The sequence below is a fragment of the Sceloporus undulatus genome, chromosome 2 (assembly GCF_019175285.1).
Source record: "Sceloporus undulatus isolate JIND9_A2432 ecotype Alabama chromosome 2, SceUnd_v1.1, whole genome shotgun sequence".
Taxonomy (NCBI): domain Eukaryota; kingdom Metazoa; phylum Chordata; class Lepidosauria; order Squamata; family Phrynosomatidae; genus Sceloporus; species Sceloporus undulatus.
Genome location: NC_056523.1, coordinates 125,418,272 through 125,445,751, shown reverse-complemented (window position 1 = coordinate 125,445,751; position 27,480 = coordinate 125,418,272). Strand labels below are relative to the sequence as shown.

The 27,480-nt window shown below is 42.5% G+C and overlaps 2 protein-coding genes across 3 annotated transcripts in view; one reads left to right on the top strand and one right to left on the bottom strand.

Moving 5' to 3' along the window:
• The first annotated feature begins 1,164 nt into the window (after nt 1-1,164).
• NDUFB7 (NADH:ubiquinone oxidoreductase subunit B7) lies at nt 1,165-7,061 on the top strand. The gene is made up of 3 exons (XM_042448914.1): nt 1,165-1,353; nt 5,897-6,065; nt 6,876-7,061. Exons 1-3 carry the CDS (start codon nt 1,242-1,244, stop codon nt 6,967-6,969), a joined length of 375 nt encoding a protein of 124 aa, XP_042304848.1. The 5' UTR covers nt 1,165-1,241; the 3' UTR covers nt 6,970-7,061.
• Nucleotides 7,062-9,778: 2,717 nt separating this feature from the next.
• Nucleotides 9,779-27,480, bottom strand: part of TECR (trans-2,3-enoyl-CoA reductase) — a 57,323-nt gene continuing 39,621 nt past the window's right edge. For both annotated transcript variants that reach the window (XM_042448913.1, XM_042448911.1), the window contains 11 exons: nt 25,353-25,404; nt 21,490-21,534; nt 20,954-21,057; nt 20,748-20,863; nt 19,999-20,104; nt 19,654-19,726; nt 17,878-17,921; nt 16,749-16,806; nt 14,375-14,463; nt 14,030-14,075; nt 9,779-11,566 (listed from right to left, as the gene is read on the bottom strand). In XM_042448913.1, coding sequence (XP_042304847.1) covers nt 11,439-11,566; nt 14,030-14,075; nt 14,375-14,463; nt 16,749-16,806; nt 17,878-17,921; nt 19,654-19,726; nt 19,999-20,104; nt 20,748-20,863; nt 20,954-21,057; nt 21,490-21,534; nt 25,353-25,404 — 861 coding nt within the window. In that variant the 3' untranslated portion in view covers nt 9,779-11,438. The remainder of the gene's footprint in view (nt 11,567-14,029; nt 14,076-14,374; nt 14,464-16,748; nt 16,807-17,877; nt 17,922-19,653; nt 19,727-19,998; nt 20,105-20,747; nt 20,864-20,953; nt 21,058-21,489; nt 21,535-25,352; nt 25,405-27,480) is intronic.

The window sequence follows — 27,480 nt, the reverse complement described above, 5'->3', positions numbered from 1 at the left end:
CCTCTATACAAGGAGCCATAGTAAATTTAACAATTTTAAAAACTATTTTTGAAACAAGCTACTGCTGCCGAAAGTACTATACCTTATAACACAATATATACACATGGAATGGTTATGAATAAAGACATTCTTTCTGCCTCTCTCTGCCTATCATTTGTGCTATAGATCTGTAACCAGAGCCCATCAAAAATCTCTTGCAGTGAAGTCTGATGTTCTGTAGGGTCTTCACACACACACACACACCCCCCCAAAAAAATCAAAGGAAACAGGGCTTTTGCCATAAAGATGCAGGAAATGAGCTGCACCCTTTCTACTTATATTGCAGAAACATGCTGGCCATAGAAACAGAAATCTGACTAGCATATATAGTACTTGCTATTTCTATTATCATCATCATCATCATCATCATCATCATCATCATCATCATCATCATCATCATCATCTCCATTTTGTATCTTTTGGAAGTGGGGAAAGCCCTTTTGTCTGCCAGGGATATGAAAAATAGAAAGAGCTACGTCTCCTGGATCTCTGGTTTCATATTAAGGAGGGAGCAAGCTTGTTTTCTGCTGCTCCAGAGACTAGGACCCGGAACAATGGATGCAAGCTGCAAGAAAAGAGATTCCACCTCAACATTAGGAGGAACTTCCTGACAGCAAGGGCTGTTCGACAGTGGAACACACTCTTTCCTCGGAGTGTAGTGGAGTCTCCTTCATTGCAGGTCTTTAAACAGAGGCTGGATGGCCATCTCTCGGGGATGCTTTGATTGTGATTTCCTGCATGGCAGAAGGGGTTGGACTGGATCAGGGCCCTTGCGGTCTCTTCCAACTCTACAGTTCTATGATGATGATACTACAGTACTACTCCTACTCCTACTAATAGTAATAGCATGAGCTTTCCTAGACTTGGTCCACTCCCTCAGACTGCCATCCCCTTCTCCTTTTTGTCTTGTCTCTTTAGAGTGTAACCCTGAGGGCAGGGAAATGTCTAATTAACAATTTGTAAGCCGCTCTGAGAACCTTTTGGCTGAAGAGCGAGATATAAACAAATTATCATCATCATCATGGTGGTGTCTGTCATTTATAGCTCTATGATCGTTGAACTAATCATGGCGGCGAGGCTTCTAGTCTATGGTCCCAGAGAGGCTCCTTCCGGTTCCGGGGGAGAGGCGAGGAGAGCGGAAGTGGGCGTCCTAGAGCGTCCCGGCGGGAGGAGAGGCGGCGGAGGCGGCATCGGGGGCTGCGATGGGGGCCCACCTGGCGCGGCGCTACCTGTGGGACGCGGAGGTGGAGCCGGACCCGCTGAAGATGCCCACCTTCGACCCCCTCTACGGCTTCCCCGAGCGCAAGGAACGCGGTGAGCCCCGGAGGGAGAAGGTCACTCGGACGCCCTCCAGAGCAGGCTGCCCTCCTCCTCCTCCTCCTCCTCCAGAGACGCCCCCATTGCTAGCCCCCTTCTGCCCGGGAGGGCATCCCCAGGAGGCCCTCCATCCTGAGCAGCGCTAAGAAGCCTGGGCTTACAGTTTAGCTTCTGTGGTTCCTTTCGGCCACGTCTCCCATTTTCCTTGGAGGCCCTGAATGCTTATTTAAGCTTTGATCATGTTTGGGAATAATTTCCAAAGGGTCTTCCATTCTGAAGAGGGCTAAGAAGCATGGCTTTATCATTTATGTGTGTCCTAGCTTTTATTTGGTCATGCCTTCCTTTATTTTTAAGGCCCTCCATATTTATTTCATGTTTAATAATATCTCATATTTAAGGGACATACTTGCCCTTAGGGAAACACAGGGGAACTATGCAATGTTTCCCTATGGGCAAGTGTCTCATTTGGTTTAGTATATTAGGCCCTCCATTGAATACTCCTATGTTTCCCTATGGCAGGTATTCCCCAATGATTCCCTATGGGCAAGCATGGTTTCCCTATCGACAAGGACTGTCATTTGTTTTAGGATTCCCCAATATTTAATAACATTCAAAACGTCCTCCATGCTGAGCAGGGCTAAGAAACAGGCATTTATAATACATTTGAGTGTTTTTAGTTTTTGTTTGGCCGTGCCTTCCATTTTTCTTGAAGGCCCTCCATTTGGCAGCGCCTTGTCCTCCTCGGCAGTATCAGGACCTCTGGGCAAAACGGGTGGCAGAGTGCTGTGGCCCCTGAAGCAGGGGCTGTTTTGCTGCAGCTTCTAGCCTCCCTCCTCAGCAGCTGTGCTGCCTCAAGTCAGGGGAGCTGCTTCCCCCCAAAATATGGAGGACCCCCAATTTCCAACCCCACCTCCCTTGGTTGGATTCAGGGTGAACAGACGTGTCCTCCTTTTCCTGGATACACCCTACATTTCCACCTTCTGTCCAGGAAGAATTCTAAAATGCCCTCCCTTTTCAGCAGGACTAAGAACTACGGATTTATATTTAGCATTTTTGGGTTTTATTTTGTAACATGCAACATTTTCTTGAATGTCCTACATTTTGTGGTGCTTTGTCTTCCTTGGCGGTGTGAGGACACCTAGGCACCCCGGCTGTGTTAGAATTTAGAGTGGTGGTGGTGGTGATGGGCCTTCAAGTCATTTCTGACTTCTGGCCACCCTGAAATTCTACAAAGGTTTTCATCTATCTATCTATCTATCTCTCTCTCTCTCTCTCTCTCTCTCTCTCTATCTATCTATCTATCTATCTATCATCTATCTATCATCTATCTATCTATCTAATCTATCTATCTAATCTATCTATCTAATCTATCTTCTTCTTCAAAATGAAAATGCTCTCTAGGAGCCCATAAAGGTTCCAAAATATGTCACATATCCCATCCAGGGCTCTGATGGTTCTTGTTATTGCTGTTATTGTATGTCTTCAAGATGTTTCCTAAGGCAACCCTATCACAGGGTTTTCTTGGTAAGATTTTTTCAGAGCGGGTTCCTCTGAGGGAGGCTGAGGGAGTGTGACTTGCCCAAGGCCACCCAGTGCGTTTCCACTGCTGACCAAAGATTTGAACCCCGCTCTCCCTAGTCATAGCCCAAAACTCAAACCATTACACCATGCTAGGTCCCTTTAGGGTAGCCTGGTTTTAAATCCCCACATGATCATATTAAGATGTAGGATTCAGAGACATAGCTGTGTTAGTATGAAATATCAGTATGCAGAAGGATCTTGTAACACCTTTGTGACTTAAGTGTCCAAAAGAAGTTGTAGCATAAGCTTTCATAGACTTAGGTCTACTTTCTCAGATTAGGATGTATTACTCTATCTTTTCTTGCAGGGTGGTTGTGATGGCAAAATATTAGCGCTGTGGAGATGAATGCTGCTTTCTTAGAAGAAGCGTGGAAAAAGTGATAAATGAAATTGGAGTCTTGGGCCTCATGTATAAACCTGCCCTGTAACACAAGTGTCTTAGGAGCATCCACCCAGTGGTTTTTGTTTGTCCTTCCTTCATTCTGCTCTAGCCAGGGCTGAATGTGAATGTTCTCCCACAAATCACACCTGCTTATATCTTGGTGGAGATCTTAACTTGTCCAGAAAGATCCTGGAGAGAAGTGACTAGAAGGGTGCCACAGGGTTTTGTCCTGGGCCCATTGCTATTCAACATCTTAGTCAGTGACTTGGATGATGAAATACAGGGCATGCTTATCAAATGTGCAGATGACGCCAAATTAGGAGGAGTAGCTAATACCCCAGAAGACAGGATCAGAATTCAAAATGACCTTACAAGATTAGAAAGCTGGGCTAGAACTAACAAAATTAATTTCAGCATGGAAAAATGTAAGGTACAACACTTACACAGAAAAAAATGAAATGCATTGATATAGGTGACACCTGGCTTGACAACAGTACATGTGAAAGGGATCTGGGAGCCATGGTAGACCACAAGCTGAGCATCAGCCAGCATTATGATATTATGTAAAAAAGCCAATGTGATTTTAGCTTGCATCAGTAGTATTAGTGTGTAGATCAAGCGAAGTAATAGTACCACTCTATTCTGCTTTGGTCAGACATTACCTAGAATAGTGTGTCCAGTTCTGGGCACCACAATTCAAGAGGGATGTTAACTGGCTAGAACATGTCCAAATGAGGGCAACCAAAATGTTGAATCGTCTGGAAACCATGCCTTATTAGGTTTTTAAACAAAGGCTGGATGGTCATCTGTTTGGAGTGCTGTGATTGTGTATCTCTGCATGGCCGAGGATTGGACTGGATGGGCCTTGTAGTCTCTCTCAACCCTTTGATTCTATGATAGTGAGGTTTCTGCAGTTTCATACAGTTCTGCAGCTGGTACTGTTTGAAGGTATTCCTGCAGAACTGCTTGGAGAGTGTGTGATCTCTCTACTCCAAACCACAAACATGTTTGGCCAGGCAGAAATTCTTTTTCAAATTTGCTTCTTTTAAAGTTTGTATGGCTGTCCCATACTCTTTATTATGAGAGCAAATGCATGGGTGTGTTTCTATATTTTATCAGTAATGGAACCATGGCATAAAAAGTATCCTGAAAATGCTTGTATTATGTCTGTTTTTAAAAGAACATTTGTTGCATTAGTCCTTTGACATAGCAGATTAAAATCAGATAACAGTATTTACATTAAAATATTGAATTGCTAAAATGAGTAAAATTAATGAGACACACTGCTTATAAAATATATATTGCTAGGAGAGTGAGAATAACTTATAAAGCACAGTGTTACTAACAAGGGGAGGAAATAACTCTTAAAGATTTATGTTAAGAATATTTATCATATATTGTATCTCCTTGACGATTAACTGAAGTGGGAGCATACACAGTGCCTAGGCAAAGGCAGTGATCCACTTCCCTGAAATAAACTGAAATGATGCCTGTGCCACTTAGGCGTCATCCACACTGCAGAAATAATCCAATTTGACACCGCTTTAACTGCCATGGCTTCTTCCTGTGGAATCCTGGGATTTGCAGTTTGTTGTGGCACCAGAGCTTTGTGACCAAGAAGGCTAAATGTCTCATAAAACTACAATTTCAGAATTTCACTGAGCCATGGCAGTTAAAGCAGTGTCAAACTGGATTTTTTCTGCAGTGTGAATGCAGCCATAACACCAAGATAGCACAAGAACTCGGTGTTTGTATTTTGCTTTTATATTTGTTTAAAAATTGTTCTGCCCTTCCAGTTTGTATGCACTGCTTAAATTAGCTGAAGATACTGTAAAATCACAACTAGTACAAGAGTGGGGTCTACAGTTAAAACATATTTTCAGGTGAAACAGGTATTGACCAGTTGCGATAACTGCAGACATGCTGAGACTAGAATACAGTACTTGGATTTTAAACTAGCATGATATATTATCTGCAGCCTCCCAACAGTTTTCTTCTACAGCTAAGCCTGGAACTGAACACCATAGTCATAACACATACCCTCAACTCCAAATTCACCAACACATAAAGTCAAATAAAGCTTTAAAAATACTCTTCTCACAGAGCAATTATTTCAGTTATGTACTCTTTGCAACTGTGACCTGCATTCCTATCTTGGAAGGGTATTGATTGATCCTCAGCATCTCTGATTTTCACTTCAGATCTTGTTCAGTAGAACAGATCAGCTAAATCAGTGCATAGTGCATAACCCACTAACTTATTCGTAGCCACAGTAGAAGTTTTCAAAATGATGTTGGTGAGGAACTTTTTTGTTGTTGTTGTGTCTTCAAGTCACTTCCAATTTATGGCTGTCCTAAGGCAAACCTATCACGGGGATTCCTTGGCAAATTTCTTCAGAGGGGGGTTGCCATTGTCATCCTCTCAGGCTGAGAGAGTATGACTTGCCCAAGGTCACCTAGTTGGTTTCCATGGCCAAGCCAGGATTCAAATCCTGGTCTTCAGAATCATAACTATGCCTGGCTACTTTGATGCTAATCTCCCTTCCTTCCTTTCTTCCCCCTTTGTTTTTCCATGCAGTGATGATAGCAACACAGCAGCAGATGAATGATGCTCAGCTTCCTGTGGAGCAGCGAGATTATTGTGCCCATTATCTTATTAAATTGATGAAATGCAAACGTGACAAATTTCCTAATATCTTCGGATGCAAGCATGAACGTCACGACTGGGATTACTGTGAGCACCAGGAGTAAGTTAGAGCAGGGTTCCCCTTCTTTTCCTATCTTGATACTTTTTTTCTTCACTCTGTCAATTAGCTATAGTTCAAAAATCTCCCAAATTGGGATTGGAGGTGGCCTAGAATGGCCTACTCCAGCCTAATGTGCTCCACATATATTGGACTTCAGTCTGCCAACATGATCATTGTCCACCCTGGCTACAAGTAGTCCAACACATGTGGGGAGTTCAGTATTTAGGACAGGTGGTTTAGAAAGGCTTGCAACATACAGTTGTGTAATTGCACGCAAAATGTATTCTACCACCCACCAGCAAACTTTTAGAAGACCTGAAAAAAGTAGCATGAGTGGGGTGAAGGTGATTATGTCATAAGCGCCATGGTGTAGATAGGGAGGAAATTTTATGTAGTAATTTGCGGTACTGGTTCCTTAAAGCTGGGTGAGTTTTGATATATCTTTATTTGGTTGGAAAAGAATGCTACTACAGCTCATAAACAAGCTTTTGCATGAGCAAAGGAATCCTAAACTAGCAAATGTTTGAAATGGACCTCTTTGCTCACATTCATAGGGAAGAAAAGGGAAAAGTAAGGATGCTCCTTAAGCCTGAATCAGCAGAAGACCAGAGGTTTAAGGATAAGAGCATAAGGTGGATACTCACATATATGCTGAAACTGTGCCTAGATTCCAGATACAAGAAAGTGTAAGGAGGGTAAACATAAACCAACTAGACTTCTGGCCTGGAAATCATAGCATATATGAAAATGTGATACTCTGCTAGGGGCTTCTTGCTCTGAACTGATCTACACTTGTGTCCTTGCCCACAGCTATGTCATGCGCATGAAGGAATTTGAACGTGAGCGACGTTTGTTGGTTAGGAAGAAGCGAATTGAAGAGAAGAGAAGAGCAGAAGCATCCTAATTGGCTTTGGTGGGCCTCCAGGCTCTGTTTATAAGAAGCCTGTAGAATCCTCTGGTTTGTTATGCCAATCGTAATAAAGACATTATCCTATGGCTGGGCCTGCAGTTCATGACATGAAGAGACAAGGCTAGGAATTGGCCAGTAGAACTAAGTGGATGCATCTGAGCATCAGCACTGGGAAAGACATGGGGTTCAATTGCTATATTCAGACAAGAGTATCCATCATTATAGAACCATCTTTCTAATAGGACAAAGATGGGGAGCCTGTCATCTTCCAGTTTGGGCTCCCAGCAGTCTCAGCCAGAATGGCTAAAAGTCAGGAATGATAGGAACTACAGTCGGTCCTCGCCTTACGCGAGGGATCCGTTCCGGATCCCACCGCGTAAGGCGAATTCCGCCTATGCTCGAGCCCAATTGGAAACAATGGGGCTCGTGCACGGCGGGGCGCAACGGGCGCGTGTGCCCATTCAAATGAGTGGGATGCGCTGCCCTTTCTGCCCCGCGCGGCTTGAGCGCGTATGCTCAAGCCACGTATGGCGCGGGCGCACTGTATAGTTCCAAGAGCTGGAGGGCCGTAGGTTCCCCACTTTTATAATGGAGAATGCTTGTTCCCTTTGTGAGTTGTTGGAAGTATTGATTAGTTAAAAAGTTTTTTAAAATGTACTCCTTGTTGATTAGAATCATAGTCTGTCACTCTTTCCTTGTATGCAGTTGGGTAGTCTCCAAGATTGCTCTAAACAAGCATTTACTCTTATTTTAGCTGCTGATGGCAGCTGTTTTTGAGTCTGAAGTATATGCTGAGTTCTACATAGCAAGAAACCATTGCACCACCATGTGGTTAGATTGGTACATATTACATAGGCAAGGTTCAAAGGGAGACAGAATCCTTAGGGTAGGGTGTGAAGCTACATCAGTAAGGTGAGGCAGGTCCCAGTCCCAGCCTACAGAAGCCAGACTTTGTGGCACTTGTACTGTATGAAATCTTCTCTGTCACGTCTTGGTTCAAACCTATCATGTGCCTTATGTATTTTAGTTGGGCAGAACCTCTTGGTATTGTTTTTATTGGTATAATTTCAGCAAGACAGTTTCACATGTGATCTTCACAGGCCTTAGCGTGTCTTGTATAGATGCCGCAGCAGCCATATTTTTAACCCTCCTCCTCTGCTGAACTTTTCTCAGGAGATTTATGTTCATTCCTGCTGTTTCATGGGCTAAGCATATGTGTAGTTTTCATGAGGAGGAAAGATGAGGATACTCCCATTATTCTGCCAACCAGAGTCCTGGATGACTGGCCAGCATTCAGTTGGAATGGGGAGAATGGGGAAGTTATTTCTTCTCTCCTTCATGCTATTCCTTCCTCAATGTGAAAAAGAAGAGTGGGCTTATATGAGTACCCTAGGGAGCAAAAGGTGGCCCACCCATCAGTGGACTAGCACAGTAGCTGCCTTTCCTGGCTGGAAAGAGTAGAAAGACGAAACTACATTGTAATTGTCTCACATGTAATAAGAAGCATTACCATTGGATATCTTACTATGGCTACATAATTGTCAGCAAGTTATCAGCCTTTTGCTGCTGATGTTCTCAATTAAAAGCTTTTGGAACAATGCAAAAACTCATTAGATGGCCCAGAAGCTGAGAATGTAGAGTTTTGTTTCTGCACTAAGATCCCATGCCCCCTGTACTCTTAAACGTACTGTATAGAGGTAATGGTATTCTCCATTGACAAGGTTTTCAAGTCATGTCCAACCATAGGGAGTGGTGCTCATCTCAGTTACTAAGCCAAAGAGCCAGCGTTGTCAGAGACTACTCTGTGATTGTGTGGCCAGCACGATGACACAGAACACTGTTTACCTTCCCACTGGAGTGGTAATTTTTTTATTTGCATTTGTATGCTTTGAACCCCATCATGCAGCACTGGGGCCTCGAACTGCCAACCTGCCGATCTTGCTCTTGCAATCAACAGAGTCAGTGTCTTAACCACTTGAGTACACTTAAATGTACTTTGCTCTAATTTGAGGAGATACTTGACCTTTCACACTTATATCTTCAGAGTACCTAGTTTTCAGTAAAGGTCTCCTCATACATAAGTAATATATGAAATCCACAGATTAGGATGACAATTCCATCTTCAGTACTTTTTTAAAAAGCCACTTAGAAGTCTCCTGTAAACCTGTCTATCCCATGGTAGTAACTAAGAACATTTGTATTGGCAATAGTCCTTAACTGTTGTAGACAGAGCAGTGTTATGGCTGTCCCTGTTCAGAATTCTTGAGTCAAACCCCCCCCCCCCCCCCCACGAAGCATCCTGCTGTGACAACTGAACTTGATGCAATTTAACACTGCAAGCCCTGGCCATTCCCATTTTACACTTAGCTCTTCAGAATGCATTGAGATTGCACAAATTGTACAGTAAGACTGATGACTTCATCTTTACAATAAAATGAGGAGGAGATTAGGGCCATGCTCTCCTACTTGCTGTCAATACTTCGTTTAATCAGTTCCTACATAGGCTTCCCACATGATTTTGGACCTAGACTGGACAGGTGTAAATGCACATGGGAAGCCCATACCACCCCCTAGAGTAGACTTGCCACTTTAGGTCTCTTTTGTCCCCAAACCCATCCCTATTTATGTGGTTAAATGTGAGGAGGGAAGCTCTATCAGGGTTGTATGGTTGCCATTTGTGGGCTTCTGCTTTTTAGCATTTACCCTTCTCTTAGATATGATCCAAATATTAACAGTTTTGTGATTCTTTGGCATGCAAGTCTGGCTATCCTGCTCTAAAAAGAAGTAATTTGATACAGTCCAGTGGCTGGATTATTTTTATTGGTATAGTTTCAAGAAGACAGTTCCACGTGAAACAGACCATAGCTAGTCAAGTGGCTCATCTTAAACAGCTGCCATGGAGCCTAGCAGGTTTCCTGTATCTTCCCGCTCACATGCAGCATAAGACTATTGCAAATTTAAAGCTGATCTTTGACCAACTTGATTTGCTTATAAATAAGTCCCACTGAGGTAAATGGGGCTGACTCCCAACTAAGTGTATGTAGGATCATAAACTTGATTACATTAAGACAAACAGGAAAAGATAAGAAAGTCCTCACAAGGAGACTGTCAAGCACAGATGCTTCATTTCCGTAACACTGAATATTCTCTATTGTGAGAATGCGGGCCTTTTTTTTTTAAAGTAACAAGAAATGGCTACAAAGCTTGTTTCAAAGCAGTCATTTTTTCCAGGAGTTTCTCAGTGCAGCTATAGGTATAGCTTTTAATAACAGTCCTGATGCTGTCAGTACCACACCAAACACCTAAGTGAGCTAGACCAAAATGCTTGAAGAGACTGACAATGGAATAGAGAGCAGGCTCTGCAGAAAAGACTAGCTTTTCAAAGACTCCCTTCAATGACCTCGCTTTCCAACTAAAGACAACCTACCTTACTATCTCCCACAGCACAGTAAACTTGGAGAATAGTGTTCTACCAAGCTTGGGGCATGGGGAAAAGAAACAAGGCTCCTAATTGCTACTAAGACACAATTTAGAGGAAAGGGGAGGCATCTGTGCTTAAGACTATGTGATGGCACCTATGGAAGCTCCAGTTGCTCTCACATCACACCAGCTTTGTCTCCTTTACTTGTACAGCAGTGTATCTTGTGAATACATACCCTTGTCACAATTGTAAACCCCACTGGTCACAATAGGCGGCTACAATTACATTGCCTGACTTAGAAAAACATACTGGCAGGCTTGTTCATACCATTGATTTCAAAATTCAGGTCTCAAGCACAAGTACCTATTTGTTAAATGGGGCCAAAGGGTACACAAGGTCTTGCTATATAACTTGCTATGAAGACAACCTCCTCAAGAAGTCCTTATTGGGTTCTCCTCCTCCCAGAAAGGTCTTAAGAGAATTTTTAGTATGGAGAAACATTCCAGAAAGGGAAGTCATACAGTAGGGTTATGCCATACCAGTACTTGCCACTGTAGGGCATACTTAACCAAAGAGGCAGATAGCCCTTCTTAAATTTCATTGAGTAGTGGAATTAGCCCCTGTTTTCCCAAGCAGCTAGAGTGATAAAACAACTTTTGCCTTTGGGTGGCACTCAGGCTCCCTAGATTCTGTTTTTGGCACCTGCTCTTGCAAATGTAATGCCCAGCAGCTCCTTCTGTGGTGATTAATCATGGTACAATTGAATTGTTCCCTCTTTGCTGTAGCATTTGGCTATATAATGTTTTCTAGGGAAAGGAGATTCTAAGCTCAAGGCTCTTGACTGGGATACAGAGAAAGATACTGGAGGAGGGTGGGAAGTGGAACAGTAACCTACAGAATCAAGGAATCCCTACAGTTTCCCTCTGATCATTGTGCAGACAGCAAGAGACAACCCTACTTTTAGGCTCCAAAAACAGCTGCTCACAAGGTTGAAAAACAAAACAAAACTGCCGGCCCAGATCTAGAGGTAGCTGCCTCCAGCTCAGAGCAGGAAGGGGACAATTGGTGAACGCAGTGGTGGGTAATCCCGGAACTCCTTCAGGTAACTTCGGTGTTTCCCTTTTGCCCAGATGGTCATTTGGATAAATCCAACCAGGGAGAACAGAGCCACTGTTAGGAAAAATAGAAAGGGCAACATATGGTGTTAGTTGTTGAGAAAGTTATTTTCTACTTTCTTCTCCAAACACAAAGGAGTGGTTTCAAGAAATTAACAATTATGGGAAACTTCAGAAAAATTCTGCTAGTCTTTCAATCAAGCCACCAAAAAACTCTGCATTTTGAGATAGAATCATCATTTAGAATAGAATGGGCAACCTGTGGCTGAATTTCAGAAGCCCAACAGTGGGATCTCCTGCCACAGGAGCAGTGAATACATGCACGTTTACCACCACTCTTTCAAAAGCTTCTCCGAACAGGAGTTTTCCTGGACCAATGGCTGCAGTATTGCGTCTCTTGAAGCCGCTCCAAGTTGAACAGCTCAGAGCAGCTGCACATGAGGAGTGGCAATGGAATTAAGAGTGGGATTGTCATCCAACATCAGCCTGGGGTTCAGATATAGCAATAGCCATCTGTTCTTTTTCCTGACAATGTGCTGGGCAGGAAGGAAGAGGGAGAAACAACAGAAAGAGGAAAAGCAGTGATGTGCCCACTGCTGATTCCGATTCTGTCCACTGCTGAATTTAGTCCCATCCACCACCACCACCAGAGTGTCCACTTATTTCTGATTACATAATGACCAAAAATAACCAAAGGATTCCTCACAAGCACAGGGGTAAGCACCCAAACTTCTAGCAGACCACTTTCAAGAGGCTCTCTCTTGCCCTAGCATGTTCCATTTCATCAGCAGGTGTCAGGCACCTCATCAATATGACATCCCTTCAGCTCACAATAGATATCCACATCCCCAGCCCCCTAAGTCATTCACCATGCCCTATGAAGAATGACTTAGGGAGCTGGGGATGTTTAGCCTGGAGAAGAGAAGGCTAAGAGGCGATATGATATCCTTGTTTAAATATTTGAAGGGATGTCATATTGATGAGGGAGCAAGCTTGTTTTCTGCTGCTCCAGAGACTAGGACCCGAAGCAATGGAAGCAAGCTACAGGAAAGGAGATTCCACCTCAACATTAGGAGGAACTTCCTGACAGTAAGGGCTGTTTGACAGTGGAACAAACTCCCTCGGAGTGTAGTGGAGTCTCCTTCCTTAGAGGTCTTCAAACAGAGGCTGGATGGCCATCTGTCAGGGATGCTTTGATTGTGATTTCCTGCATGGCAGGGGGTTGGACTGGATGGCCCTTGTGGTCTCTTCCAACTCTACGATTCTATGATTCTAAGTGAAACACACTGAAAGAAAGTCACACTGAATTCAATGGAACCACTAAACATACAGTGGTGCCTCGGGTTACGAAATTAATTCGTTCCACCATTCCTTTCGTAACCCGAAAATTTCGTAACCCGAAACACTTTTCCGTTAGCACTGGAAAGCCTATAGCTGCACTTTGCAGCATTTGAATTTCGCGCCGAAATGAATTTCGTAACCCGAAAAATATTTCGTAACCCGAAACAGTTTTTGCCAATCCAACTTTTTCGTATCCCGGAAATTTCGTAACCCGATCATTTCGTATCCCGAGGCACCACTGTACTTGCAGAAATTCTGCTGAAGCAGTAGGAATATCACCAGTATCTTAATGGTCTTATATACATCTCTTACATTTGGCTAAAGCTGCATATAAGCAAGGGTGAACTACTAAGGGCCTCTAAGAAACTACTAAGTGTTTCTGGACTGCAGCCCCCATAACCTGTTACTACTGTCTGCTTAGCTGAGGCTTGTATGAGTTGTAGTCCAACATATGAAGGGCCATAGCTACCCATCCTTGCCATCTAATTTTGGTCATCTTATCTCACAGGGATTAACACAGAACTGGAAAAGATGTAGGGAAAAAAACTAACCAGAGTGATGAAAGGGGCTGGGACACATTCCCAGTGAGGAAAAAGCATAAATGTTTGAGGCTTTTTAGCTTTGAAAAAAGATAACTAAATAGGGATGTGACAGATTTATAAAGTTATTTAGTATATGCTAAAATTGAGAAGATTCTCCTCCTCTCCTTTAATACCAGGGCTTTGGGCCACTGACTGAAGTCATGTAGCTGCAGATTCGTGCCAGCTGTAGAATCTGGTGTGGTGCCATTTTACAGCCCACTATCCTGCTCAGAGACACTGTTCCATTCAATACTAATGGTGACTAGTGATTAGAGAACTAGGCTAGACCTCTGAGAGACCAAGGATCGAATCCCCACCAGAACCCGCTGGGTGACTGGACAAGTCACTCTCTCTTATCATCTAGGAAAGAAAATGGCAATCCTCCACTGAATGAATCTTTGCCAAGATAACCCTTTGATCAAATAGCCATAAGTCAGAGTCAACATGAAGGCACATAACAAAATCAATGTCTGGCTTCCTAACGAATGAAAATACAGCAAAACAGAAAGGCTGGGGGAAGAAAAAGAAAATATAACATGCCCTACAGTTCTTCTCTTAAAGTTATTAAGAAAGGCATCTTTGAAGCCAGGACTTACCAGGAAGGCACTGAGTCATGATAGCAAAGCCAACCCAGGATCCCACCTGAAAGAGAAGGAAAACACCATCTGAATATTGCTGCAGGCAAGACAGATAAAACCCCCATACTATATGTTTTTTAGCTGTGGGTCAGTAAGAATCCAACTACACAAGCCTCCTTGGATACTTCTTCACAGTTACAAGGGGGAGGAAAATGCCAGCATAGCGCAGCCTTCAAAAATCTACCTGTAATTACACTCTGGTGATAGACTTCATGTGAAAAAGAGCACAAGACACAGCAGGGGAAGGCAAGGTCCCTTCCACATTCAGGCTTTTCTAACCTTTTATGAGGCTCTGATTCTCACCTCATAGGTATAATTAGGGCAGGAGACAAATAGGAAAAGCCACGTAAAAGGATTCTTGGTAGGATATGGGATCTTCCTGGTCTTAGAACCTGCAAAGAATTAAGAAGAATTTCATTTCATTAAAACAATAGGCAAAATTACACGTGGATTAAGCCATACAGTGGTACCCCGGGATACGAATTACCCAGGGTTCTACGAATTTTCGGGATACGAATAATCCCATGGGATTTATTGTTTCGGGTATACGAGGTTTTTTGGGGTTACGAAAAAAACCGCGGCGCTATTTCGCCACCGGAGGGCAGCAGAGAGCTATTTTTTTCCATAGCGCCTATGGGAATTCGGCTACGAAGGTATTTTGGGTTACGAAATTAACCGCGGAACGAATTAATTTCGAACCAGGGGTAACACTGTAGTTTGGTTCTACCATGCCTAGGCAGAATGTGCAAAACATGTACCTACATTCTGCACCCCCTCTTCTCATTCCAAGCAACAGCTTGTTTCAGCGCCACTTAATCAATTCTGAAGAGGGTTGTTCAAAATATAGCAGAGTTGTTTTAAAAATATGAACACTGCTTTGTTAGTGATTCAGTAAAAGGAAATTGCTGTAATACCAACCTTCAAGCCAGGTTATTCTGCCATGCCACAGAGCACTGATTCGCAGTTAGTATTACAGTTGTACCCGGGATACGAATTACCCCAGGTTAAGAATTTTTCGGGATCGAATATCCCATAGGGATTTATTGTTTGGGTTACGAAGGTTTTTCGGGTTACGAAAAAACCGCGGCGCTATTTGCCCACGGCGGGCCAAGAGAGCTATTTTTTTCCATTACGCCTTGGGAATTCGGCTTACGAAGGTATTTCGGGTTACGAAATTACACGCGGAACGAATTAATTTCGTAACCCGGGGGGTACCACTGTAGTTTGGTTCTAATGCCTAGGCAGAATGTGCAAAACATGTACCTACATTCTGCACCCCTCTTCTCATTCCAAGCAACCGCTTAGTTATCAAGCCACTTAATCAATATCTGAAGGGGTGTTCAAAAAACTAAGCAGAGTTGTTTTAAAATTGAACACTGCTTTTTTTAGTGATTCAGTAAAAGGAAATTGCTGTAAATACCAACCTTACAGCCAGGTTATTCTCGCTCACACAGAGCACTGATTCGCAGTTTTAGTATTACAGTGGTACCCCAGGATACGAATTACCCAGGTTACGAATTTTTCGGGATACGAATAAATCCCATAGGGATTTATTGTTCGGGTTACGAAGGTTTTTTCGGGTTACGAAAAAACCGCGGGCGCTATTCGCCACCGGAGGCGCAGCGAGAGCTATTTTTTTCCATTAGCGCCTATGGGGAATTCGGCGCTTCCGAAGGTATTTCGGGTTACGAAATTAACCGCGGAACGAATTAATTCGTAACCCGGGGTACCCCTGTACCAGTCTAGTTACACACACAACAGTCTTTACATTTTCTCTGTGGTAGGCACAGCACTTCTAGTAAACTCGGGAGCTCTTGGGTCAGACTGGCCTGCTCAGTAAAGAACAGGGTGCTCTAAGAGAAACTATTATACCAATCTCATAGTTGTTACACATTTCCTCTGAAATAAACATGTTCCATGGACACTGGCCTACTATAAATTGTAACCAATTTGGTAATGACATACCAGTGAAAAATTACTTACATATTCAACTAAACCTGCTTTGACACCTTCTTCCAACATGGCATTCTGACTGCTTATGGAAACTTGTACTTGAAAAACCAGGAGATACTCAGAGGAAGAGGATCATACATAGGATATAACCTAATGTTAAGTGTTTGAGATATAATTTCTCTTCTACCCAAAATGCAGTTGGACTATATGATGTCTAGCAGCCCTTCAGGTGTCTATAAATACATATATACAATACACACAGAATCCAGAAAGCTGAACAATATCAGCAAGATAAAAAGATCTGTATAGTGTGTGTGTTTTATTGGTGTGATTGTATTATCTGCATTCTCATATTCCAGAAAATGTTATGGGGACAGGCAAGAAGACTATCCCTAATAAAGACAGAACAAAGGAACTCATTATCACATCTCCTTCCTTTGTATCCTATTTTTGCTTGGAAACATTTTAAAATATACAATCTAGATGCTACATATCCCAACAATATTATGAGTTACACAAACAATGATACTTTTTCCAGAGTGAACACCAGATATGGAGCATGCTGAATCTGTACAGCTCTGGGCTGACATGGTGCCTTGTATCATGTATCCCTTTTAACCTGGCCACTATATGATGGACCATGAGGCCCCTTTCCTGCTACTTGGCTGCACTTTTTCTGCAGCCCAGAAGCCCACTTCCCATAACCCTCCTCTGCTCTACTCACCAGGTGGGCGCAGGTTTCGCAGAGCAATGTGGATTGAGAAATTTCCCAGCTGACAAAACTGCAAGAAGAAACAAAGCCAGTGGGGTCAGCATACAGGGGCCAAACACCCCTTATCAGTCCAAGCCAGATTTTTGCACCTAGATCTATCCCAAAATCTGTAGATAATTCTGACCAAGGTTGTCAAGTTTCTTCTTTTTGACACAGGAGCTACTCCAAAGGGAGTGTGAGTGACCTGAGCATGCCAGTACAAGGAGGAATCCTGTTCTCTCACTGGTAAATTCTGACCTCTCATTCCACAGCTGTCACTTCATTGCTTCTAGAGCTGAGCCCCAGAACTGAAAAGGGTCCTAGAACAATGCGCAGGGCAACCTCAGCTCAAAGCAAGGAATCAAGGATTAACAGGAGAAAACATGTCTTGCATCCAATATTCTCCTATTAAGTAAGCCAAGGCATGAACAAGTAAAATTATCATGTGTTCATTTCAATTCCACTCCCCTTTCTTTGCTTTGTTGTTTCATGTGTCTGTTCTAGATTGTAACACCCGTATACTGGGGAACTGTCCTCTCATTCATTATAATATGCTGTGTTCTTAGAAGGCAGCTCGCAGCAGCAGCACCACCACCACCACCACCTCCATCTCACACATAGCAGCAGCACACATGAGAGGAGGAGAAAGCATTTTTTTACTTCAGCTACTTGGTCCCACCTAGTGGGACACACAGTCCCAATCTTTAGTTCTGACCTAGCTCAGCTTTTGGCATGGAGACCCTATAGTGTGTTTGCAGTCCCAATATATCCTGACCCTCCCCTTCCCTCCCCAAATCTCAAGACAACACCAGTTCTTTCTTTCATGGGGGTACCCCTGCAGTTTCTGCAAGATCCAGCATTTGCCTTTCACAAACTGGCACAGGACTGGCCTCATGGCACAAGCAGCCCAGACCCTTGGCACAGCTGTGTTTCAGCACAATGAACTTTTTCATAGATGCCTCACATATCTCCATAGTTCCAAACCACACCCACTAGAAGCTACTTTGTCTTTGGAATCTTCTTCCCCATTTCCTATCACAGCCCTTTCAGTCGTACAATGGGCTGTTTTGCTAAATTCTCAAAAGATTTAATAAATTCTTACCAGGAACAGAATAAGTGCCAGTTTCACTTGCTCATGTCCATATGCTGAAACGGGAGTGGGAAAAAGAAAAATTATGTTAGGTAACTTTGACAGAAGAAATAAATAGTATGTGTCTACAAACAACAGTTCCCACAGTGAGCACAGACTCAGATGAATTGTCTAGAGGGACAGCCTAATGACAGCAACTATATAGCTGTTTTTGTGAAGCTGTGATCATCAACACCAGAAAAGAAATCAGGAGAGAAGCTACAGACTTTAATACATGTGGAGGCACCAACACCTCCCCCAGCTTCTTCCTTATTAACTAAATGCAGGGAGCAAATGACAAATCATAAAAAGGAAAATTTAAAACTGGGTACAATGTAACATTTTAAAAATCATGGGGAGAGGTTGGTTTCCAATTACAGTATTTAGAGGCCAATGAAGAAAGGATAAAGCAACAGCATGCTTAGAAGTACAGGAAGTCTGACATCTGGCACATTATGGGAAATGTATCCACATTATGGATACAGTTGACTCTCCACATTTGTGGCTTTGACTTTTGCAGATTTGTTTATTCACGGATTTGACTACTATATTCTCTCTAGAAATCTCTATGTCCAGCCTGACTCTGGTGGAAGTTGACCATAGAGAAACACTGGAGGACATAGAGATTCCTAGCAAAAACAGTTTTCTAGGCATTTGTAAGTCCTCAAGCACAATTCTGTGATTATCTTCTGGCAGATGTGCTGAGGACCTAGAGATTCCTAGAGAGATTTTATTTCAGGTTAAAAAAGTAGTGTTTCTTTTTTAATTTGCAGCTTTTCCACTTTCACAGGCGCCCCGTGCCCCTAACCCCATTGAATGTGAAGAGTCCCTGTGCCCCTAACCCCAGCGAATATGAAGACTCTTCACTTTTGCTGGGGTTAGGGGCACAGGGCGCCTGTGAAAGTGGAAAAACTGCAATTTTTTTAAAAAAAACTATATTTTTTAAAAAAAACTCCAAAGGTGTTACCTCCACAAGCAGATAATCTGTGTATAAATTACCTGACAGGCTAGCAAGTGAATATCAACTTAAGTCTTAGAGTAATTTACAGTGGAGAATTTGGAGTCTTAATATTTACTGTAGTTATATGCTACCTTTCCTCCAAGGTGTTCAGGACACTATATGTAATTTTCACCACCATGTTTTTATCCTCAAAATAACACTGTGAGGCAGGAAATTATGCCTCACGAAACACTGTGACTTGTTAAAGGTCTACCTGGCAAACACGTTCTTGGCTCACTAGACATTGTTTCTAAGAACTGCCTTTATGGTTTCATACTATTTCAGTAGTAAAAAAAGGCCTAAAAACTTTTTTTATGAGGGGGTGGAGATTCTGTTGACTTATCTGTCCATCACATTTTTTGCATGGGCCAGATTCAAAGAGTATACAGAGTCATGACTACACTGACTCATTAGCAACAGAGCCAGTATATTCCCTACTGTGCTAGAACAAACACCCATTCACAGCAACAAAGCTAAAGCTCCCTATGCAGAAACTCTTTTTGGTAAATTACAAAACAAGAAAAATAAATAACACCAGGTCACTAGCTCCATACTTATTAAACTTCTGACAGGCTATTAAAAATCTGAATAGCATGTTTTTAAATATGTTTCATTGTGATTTTATTGCACATTGGACAGAAAAGTAATTTGTAAATATTTTACATACACACACACACACACACACAAATATATTGCTTCTTTAAATGCTGTTTGGACTTTCTGGCCAGCACTGCCCACCAAGAGCTTACCAGGTGGAGTGTACAAAGGGTGGTTGATGTAGTATGCCATCCAGGCAGCAAAACCCCAATAGTAAGTGCAGTTCTGGAGAAAGAATCCAAAATTAAGAAATTATTGATTAATTTCTACATTAAGAAATGGCTTTCCAGTGGAATTAAAAGAGATATGCTCCCTAGACCACTGTCATACAAGAAGAGAGGATGCCAGACCTTCCCTGTACTCCCAGAGAAGATGGGGAATACTATTTGCCACTTGAAAAGAGCAAGTAGTACTTTGGTAGGTTGCCCTTTACAACTCTTGTACTGTTTGCCCTTCTATGCCCCTCCTTGCTTGAGTTCATCTCCAGCCCTGCTCACCTTGAAGATGTTACGCAAGGGCATTGTGCCGTGGGAGAACCTATGAACAAAGAGAGTCTCCAGGAGGCGCTTGATGTAGTGGAAAGAGTGGCAGATGCAGGCCAGGCTGGAAAGGATAACAGGAGGTTGTCAGAAGAAATTACTATAGCAGCATAATCCACCAGAGAAATACTGATAATCCTTCTCCCACTAGAGCAGCAACATCTGGAAATACATCTGGAAGGTTACAACCCACTCTCTTTAAGTTCTCTAGGTCTTCTGTTTTGAGACTGCATACACAAGTATTTCCTTAGTCAGATATTTGTGCAAGTTTTCCTTAAGCAGCTACAACAGATTGAACTAGCATGGTCAGAACAAAATCCCTAAGAAACATCCCAAAGCATCAACCAAAACCAGAGATTTTTAACAAGTTGAGCAAAACTGACTAGTCCAGGACCACCCCATGGGCTTCACAATTTAATGAGGAGCTAAAAAAGGATCCCCCCAAGTCCCAGTCCAGCAATCTACTGCATCACATTGGCTTTCTGCTTTGCTCTCTGCTCACAGCATTTGGTGTTCAGCCCTGTCAGTTCTTTTCTTTCACAGCTAAAGTATTGTTTATGAAAGTGCTGACTGTGGTAAAAAGAGTGTTCTCATCCTAAGAGCAAGATGCAATAAAAGAGGCCAGTCCAACCAGAAAGGAAGAAAACACATGTTCTGTGTGCCCAGTTCCGGGTTAAGTGAGTGGCCCTTGGGCTGCACATACTTACTGCACAACAGAGTACTTGCTGGAAGTGAAGTCATACTTCCGACCATAGATAAAGGGCACCCGGAAGTAAAAGAGCAAATAAATCAGTAGCGGCCCAGCATACTCTGTGAGGAAGACCTGAAAGGAAGGGAAGCAGGATGATGAAGGCTAAGGAAATCAAAGACACAGTTGGGGAGGGGAGTCTGTTTAAGGAAGAAGCACACTCACAGTCACCCAGCTGATTTGTGCTCCCAGGTCCCGGAAATATAGGGTTGCAGTGGTGCCCACGGGTAAGTTCTGAAGGATGTCTTCATCCTTGAGAGACTTTCCCTCTGGAAGAAAGGAGAAGTCACAATGAATCTGCAGCTGTCTCGAGCACCTTGACAAGGAAGAGTGCAGCAGCTACCTCTTTGGTTACCACAGGAGAAAAACTACTCACTGCTTCGCATCCAAGAGGAAGACACTCAAACTGGGGATGGGGATGGGAGACAACAAGAACATATGCTTAATTAAACATTCACTAATCCATGCATCTGGAGTTCCAGAAATGCCTGCTTTCTGAAGGGTTGTATAGCCCTTCACATAGGATCCTCATATAAATTCCCACATGCAGAAATTTCTAGGACACAGATCAAGACCCAGCAACCCTATTCATATGGTCTACTACCAGCCTATCTTTAAAAAACACCACCACTGCATTCTTGTCAAGAAAAGTTACTCTGAAGAAGGGATACTGGAGTGCTTTATGATACACATAAACTTACTGGGATCTAGTCGCAGAGACTGCCGGGCTGGATACCACTGAGGATCTGGAAAAAGGAGAAAGAGGCTGTCTTATATCCAGTCTATTTGTCAATTGAGGGCTTCCCTGCAATTCCAGGCAGAGGTCTCTCTTAGGCACATCCCATAGAGAAGAGTCCTCCCATAAGAAACTTTGTAAACTTCAGTGGGTCCCCATTGCAGCAGCTAGAATCTTGACAGGGAACAGATCCAGGGAAATTATTACTACCATGTTCTAGGGAGTAAAATTCTAGGGTAACTGTTGCCAGAAGTACCCCTCATTCCTTTAAACCTAAGCCAGCAGGTTGCTACAACATGAAACCAGGAGCAACTTATGATCTTTTTATGCAGCTGGTCTTGAGTTTTTCAGTGTTGCCTTTACATGCCCACCACTCTCTAGTCTTAAAAGGATTTGGTCCCTGTCCCCCCCATACCAATAAGATTTGGCAAGAGGAAGGGAATGCAAGATACAACTTTATTCTTGAATAGCCTAGACAAGATCTATATTTATGCAATGTTTCCAGTGGAGAAGCCCTTCAGCCACTAAAAAGAGACTCCAATGTGACACTGTGAGCCTGAGCTTCTGACATCAAAGGACAACATTACAGAAAGTCACCCACTGTGCTTAAAGCTTTACTGCCAGATTTATGGACAAGGATCACACTTGGATCAAGAAAGAAGTCTAAGTAGAAGATACCTCAATTCAGTGTTCCAAAAGATGAGCGGAAAAAGCATTCATTCAGTGGTGTGCTTCCTTTGTACCCAGGATTATCACTGAGTTAATGATCAAGAATTCTGGCCCATTTAACAAAAGGGAAAATTGGGAGGAGGTTTTTTTAAAAAACAAATGAAAATTTGGGGAAACTGAAAATAACCATCATGGATTTTTTAAAAGAAGAATGAGTAAAATTATTCTTAAGGCACTTAAATAGTGTCTGATGAAACAATTCTATACATGTCTATATGTGAACTCATTCAGGTTTACTCCCAGGTAAAAGGTATGTGGTTGCAACCTTAACTGCCTTTCACTCCTTCAAAATGTTTGCTAGTAATTATGTAAGAGAAACCCCTCTTACAACATGAGGCAACATCAATTCCTGTATACTACAGACACATACAACACTTCAATCATATAACCTATTTCACATTTCTCCACTTCTTTCAACACATGAAAGAAACTGATCTACGTCTGGAAATACACACTCCAAATTAAGGAAGAAACTAACATGTGAAAGAGTGAAGAAAACTTTATCCATCCCATCTGAATCCAAGGAAGCTGTCTTGGTATTGAACCAACGTCTGTTGTCAGTAAATGACTGGATGAGGACAAACAAAATGAAACTTAATCCAGACAAGACAGAGATGCTCTTGGTCAGTCATAAAGCAGACCAGGGAATAGGGACTTGGCCTGTGTTGGATGGGGTTACACTCCCCCTGAAATCTCAGGCTTACAGACTCAGCTCTGAGCCTGGATGCCCAGGTTTCAACAGTGGCTAGGAGTGCATTTGAACAGCTAGAACTAGTGCAGCAGCTGTGCCTTGAGACTTCAGATCTAGCCACGGTGACACATGCCTTGATTACATCCCATTTAGACTACTGTAATGCTCTCTACAATGGGCTGCCTTTGGAAATTGTTTGGAAACTTCAGCAGTTCCAAAATGCTGTGGGTAGAATTCCAACTGGGGCCAGTTACAGGGATTCTTCTTGGCTTTACTTTGCGAACGAAGATTCAGGAAGGACTCATTATAGGAGCTTCCGGTTGCATACAAATTCAAACTAAGATTATATCGTGTCACTAGATAGTTTAGAAGTTTCTCTTTTTGTCAGCGCTAACTCAATGTACTTAGCCATATGATATGACACATAGTAATTTATTCCTGCCAATAAGAGATCATTTTTTAAAAAAGGGAGCAGCATCTCTGATGTATACAACAAGAGGGTTGGACTCTCAAGTCTCAAGTTTGAGTTTTTTGACTGCTTGAGGAAGCAAAGCCAGATAAAGGTGCAATAGCCAAAGTTCTATAATCATTCCTTGTAAATACAATTTAACAGATTGCCCCCAGTTAAATTACAAATTCCAAAATCTCACTGTTCAGCCAATACTCAGTTCGACTTTCAAAGGTTTGTCTTTTCTCTGCTGCTATTTAATCAAATGCTGTGGAATGCAGAATGCAAGATGCATCATGCAAAGTTTTTTCAGACTAAATGAAAGACCGTATCTCCCTATATGAACCTCCCAGAATGCTAGGAACTGCAGGGGAAGACTTTTTCTTGGTTCCACCACCATCACAGGCTCGCTTGGTGAGGACACTTCCGTGAGAGGCTAGGCTGGCCTCCTAGTTTCCTTTCACCAGCTAACAAAGATATTTTTATTCAAGCAGGCTTTTAATATGTAATGATTGCCAGGGAGGCTTTTATAGGGTGTGTGTGTTCTATTTATGTTTTTTAACTTTTGTATTTTAAATGTAATTTTATACCGTTTTAATGGGATGATTTTAGTTGTTTTAAATATGATGGTTTAACGGTGTCAGTTTTTAACTGGTTTCTTCTGTAAGCCACCTTGGGTCCCACTGTGGGAAAAAGGTGGAATATAAATCTGTTCCAATTAATGAAGTTTATGAGGACGGTATTTTTCAAGGATACATTACAGTCCTCCCTCCGTTTTTGTGGGGGATCTGTTCCGGACTCCCCCTCCCCCTGGCGAAAACAGAAACCCTCACATATTGAAGCCCTATTGGTGTGAATGGAGGTGCACCCCCTCAGGGGCATACACCCCATTTTAACCCCCTCCGTTCACCTCCCACAGATAATCAAGGGATGTGGATCCCAAGTCTGCGAGAACGGAGGGAAGGCTGTATTTTAACTGACACTGATAAAGGTTTCCAAATACTAACTTTATTTATAAAGTAAGCAGCTCTGCACTTTTGATCTTCTGCCTCTCCACTAGATGCCAATCCAAGTGTAAAACGATAAGACAAGGGCAAAACTGCTGGAAAATATTTCTCAACCAAGCATTCTCTTTACATCCTCTTCTCCCACTTATTATTAGAGCAAGGAGGTGTCAAACAGTATGGCTGTCCTGTACGTCCTTACCCTGTACATACTGTCTTTCCCCGGTTGTAATGCATGGTGATCAATGCATCCATGTATCAAAGCAACCACACCATGTGGCAGAACCTTCCAGGTGTGTCTGCAGCCACATAAAAGATTCCTTCCTTTCTTCTTTATTCCTCAAGATGGTGAGAGCCAGCTCTGCTGGGCTTCTCCTTTACTCGAAACATTCATCTAGGTAGCCAGGGTCTAGGCAATATGTGTATGTGTATGTATACACACACATGCACACACACACATTCTTAATGTACATCTAAATTTAAACAGTAAGGATTTTAGCTCAGTAATTTCCATCCTGCTTGCCTGCTTTCTTTTGCTGAAGTCAATATCAGAGAGACACGAGAGAGTCAGTGCTTTCACTTGCATACTCTGGCTTCTGCCACAGTGCAGAACTAATAAGGTCTGACTCCAGATTAACAGCCATGATTCAATGTTATGGAATTCTGGGATCTGTAGTTTTGTGAGACATCCAGCCTTCTCTATCAGAGAGCTTTGATGCCACAACCAACTACAAACCTCAGGATTCCATAGCTTTGAGCCATGGCAGTTAAAGTGGTGTCAAACTGCATTAATTCTGCAGTGTAGCAGCTTCTATTGAAGGAGACTTGATTCTTAATTGAACCAGTGTTAATCTTTCCAAGAAAATGGGCTAGCACCCCGGGAATCTACTCCGAATCCAACAAAAACCAATAAAAGATCTGTGTTTAGATACACAAGAGATTAATTCCATACATACGGGTTTTATGGAAGAGGTTCTTGATCTCTGCTACTGTGGCATTAGGCTCTACCTGAAAATAAAACAGATAAACGAGATTAGGGAACTAAAGCACCATATCCTACTTGCTTGTGAAGCCTGAACAAATTTTGAGCTTCCTCAAGCCAATCATCCCCCAATCCAGATGGACCATCCCATGGTTAGTCACATTATGCTAAAGTTGGAGATATATGACGACTAAGAGAAGAACAGCCCCTGTATTTAACATGTGCTTAGGTGGGGAAAACACACCCAAATAGACAACACAAAAATGGTAGGAAACAACAGAAATGCTCCCAGCATTCTAGGAAAAGAATGGCAACCAACTGGGGACTATTTCAACACACACACACAGACAGACAAAACCAATGAATTCACAGCAGGTATACTCCCACAGTACACATTCTTGCACACTAACTCTACAACTAACCAACCAACCAACCACCTAAAATACAAAACAAAATTACTGATACCACTCCATCTTCCCCAGTGACTCAATCAGCAACAGCCTTTTTTAGGCCCTCTCCCTAGGTATCCCACCAAAGAAGGGTTGAATCCTCTTATGCTATTCATGACCACTGTTTTACAGACCACAATACATAAAGATGGGGAGGGGATAAAACAAAATCTAGTACTCATATGAATCCCTGGGCAGGACAACTACAAAGAGCACACACACAGGCCTTCTTGGTACTAACATTCAAGACTCACTGAGAAAGGAAGCATCTTTTGTTACGTAGGCAAAGGAAGACACACACACACACACACACACACACACTGATTACAACCTCCAGTGGCTCACTCCATAGGGCACGTACCACCACCACCACCACCACCCATACACACCAAGGGAAGTGAGCAATGTGTCTGTACTGACCTTTTGCATGCCTGGGGGAGGAACAGTAATGTATGGGGCAAAGGAGAGGAAGCTACTGAGGCAGGAACTCCTACAGTAACATGCAAGAAGACTATCCTAACTACTTGGGCATGTTAACAATGACAGACAACATGTAGCATATGTGTCCCAAATCACAATAATTGGCTATCAGGAGCACAGCAACTATGAGAGAAGCCTTAGCCAAGTGGCATGACAAACAGCAAGGTAGCAAGTGGTGTGTCCTTTATAGCACCATAGAGCACCTTACTTCTTTGTGATGGAATCTGCATGACTGGAGGAGCCTGTCTAGATTCATTTGGTCAGCAACCTCCCAGTGAAACTAGTGAGAACCATCAAAGTCACTGCTAGTGGTCACAGAGCTGGTTTCCTTCAAAACCCAGACAAGAGGAGACTCAACAGAACATCCAGTGACCAGTGGTGTCACTTGCGAGTGCAGGGTAACACCCTAAGGGGAGTGACACCACTGCTCCTCAAACATCTGCATTTGGCAGAAAGAGTTTGTGGCATTCATCTGTTTCTGTTTAAAATGTTTTAGGAAATGGCGTGAGTGGGGTGAGGCTCAGTGAAAGGAGAAAAGAGAGGCCCCAGATTTTTTTTAAAAAAATAAAAATTTAAAAATTCAAAAAAATATTTTTTAAATATTTTTTCTTTAAAAACATCACATTTTACAACATTTTCTTGGACTCCATGAAACTGTGCATATGTAAACATATTTATTCTGTGTGTATGATATTGTAATTGAAAGGTACAATTTTAATTTTGCAAATTGTTTATGTCACAACTATTGCTATTAGATTCAGTGATATACAGAAATTATGGTTTATGAGTAACAGTAATACCAAGAACATTGTTAAGGATTCTGTATGGTGTGGTATAGGAGGAAGTCAGTGGAGGGGGTGACGCCATGAGTTACCGCACCGGGTGACACTAGTTGGTGCCAGCAACTAAAGGCCACACCTTACAAAGGATGTGTGTGTGTATATGTGTGTATATATATGCCCAGTTCTCATAATCTATTCTAGTTCTGTTTTGTTTGTTGTTGTTGTTGTTGTATGCATTCAAGCAGTTTCCATCTTATGGTTACCCTAAGGCAATACTATCATGTGGCTTTGTTGGCATGTTTCTTCACAAGGGGTTTACCAATGCCATCCTCTGAAGCTGAGACAGTGTGACTTGCACAAAGTGGGTTTATGTGGCTAAGCTAGGATTCAA

Bases quoted from the DNA above. Each gene is read 5' to 3' on its own strand.
- NDUFB7 (XM_042448914.1), top strand. From the start codon at position 1,242: ATGGGGGCCCACCTGGCGCGGCGCTACCTGTGGGACGCGGAGGTGGAG. The intron at 1,354-5,896 runs GTGAGCCCCGGA...TTTTCCATGCAG, and splicing joins CCCCGAGCGCAAGGAACGCG to TGATGATAGCAACACAGCAG. The intron at 6,066-6,875 runs GTAAGTTAGAGC...CCTTGCCCACAG, and splicing joins GATTACTGTGAGCACCAGGA to CTATGTCATGCGCATGAAGG.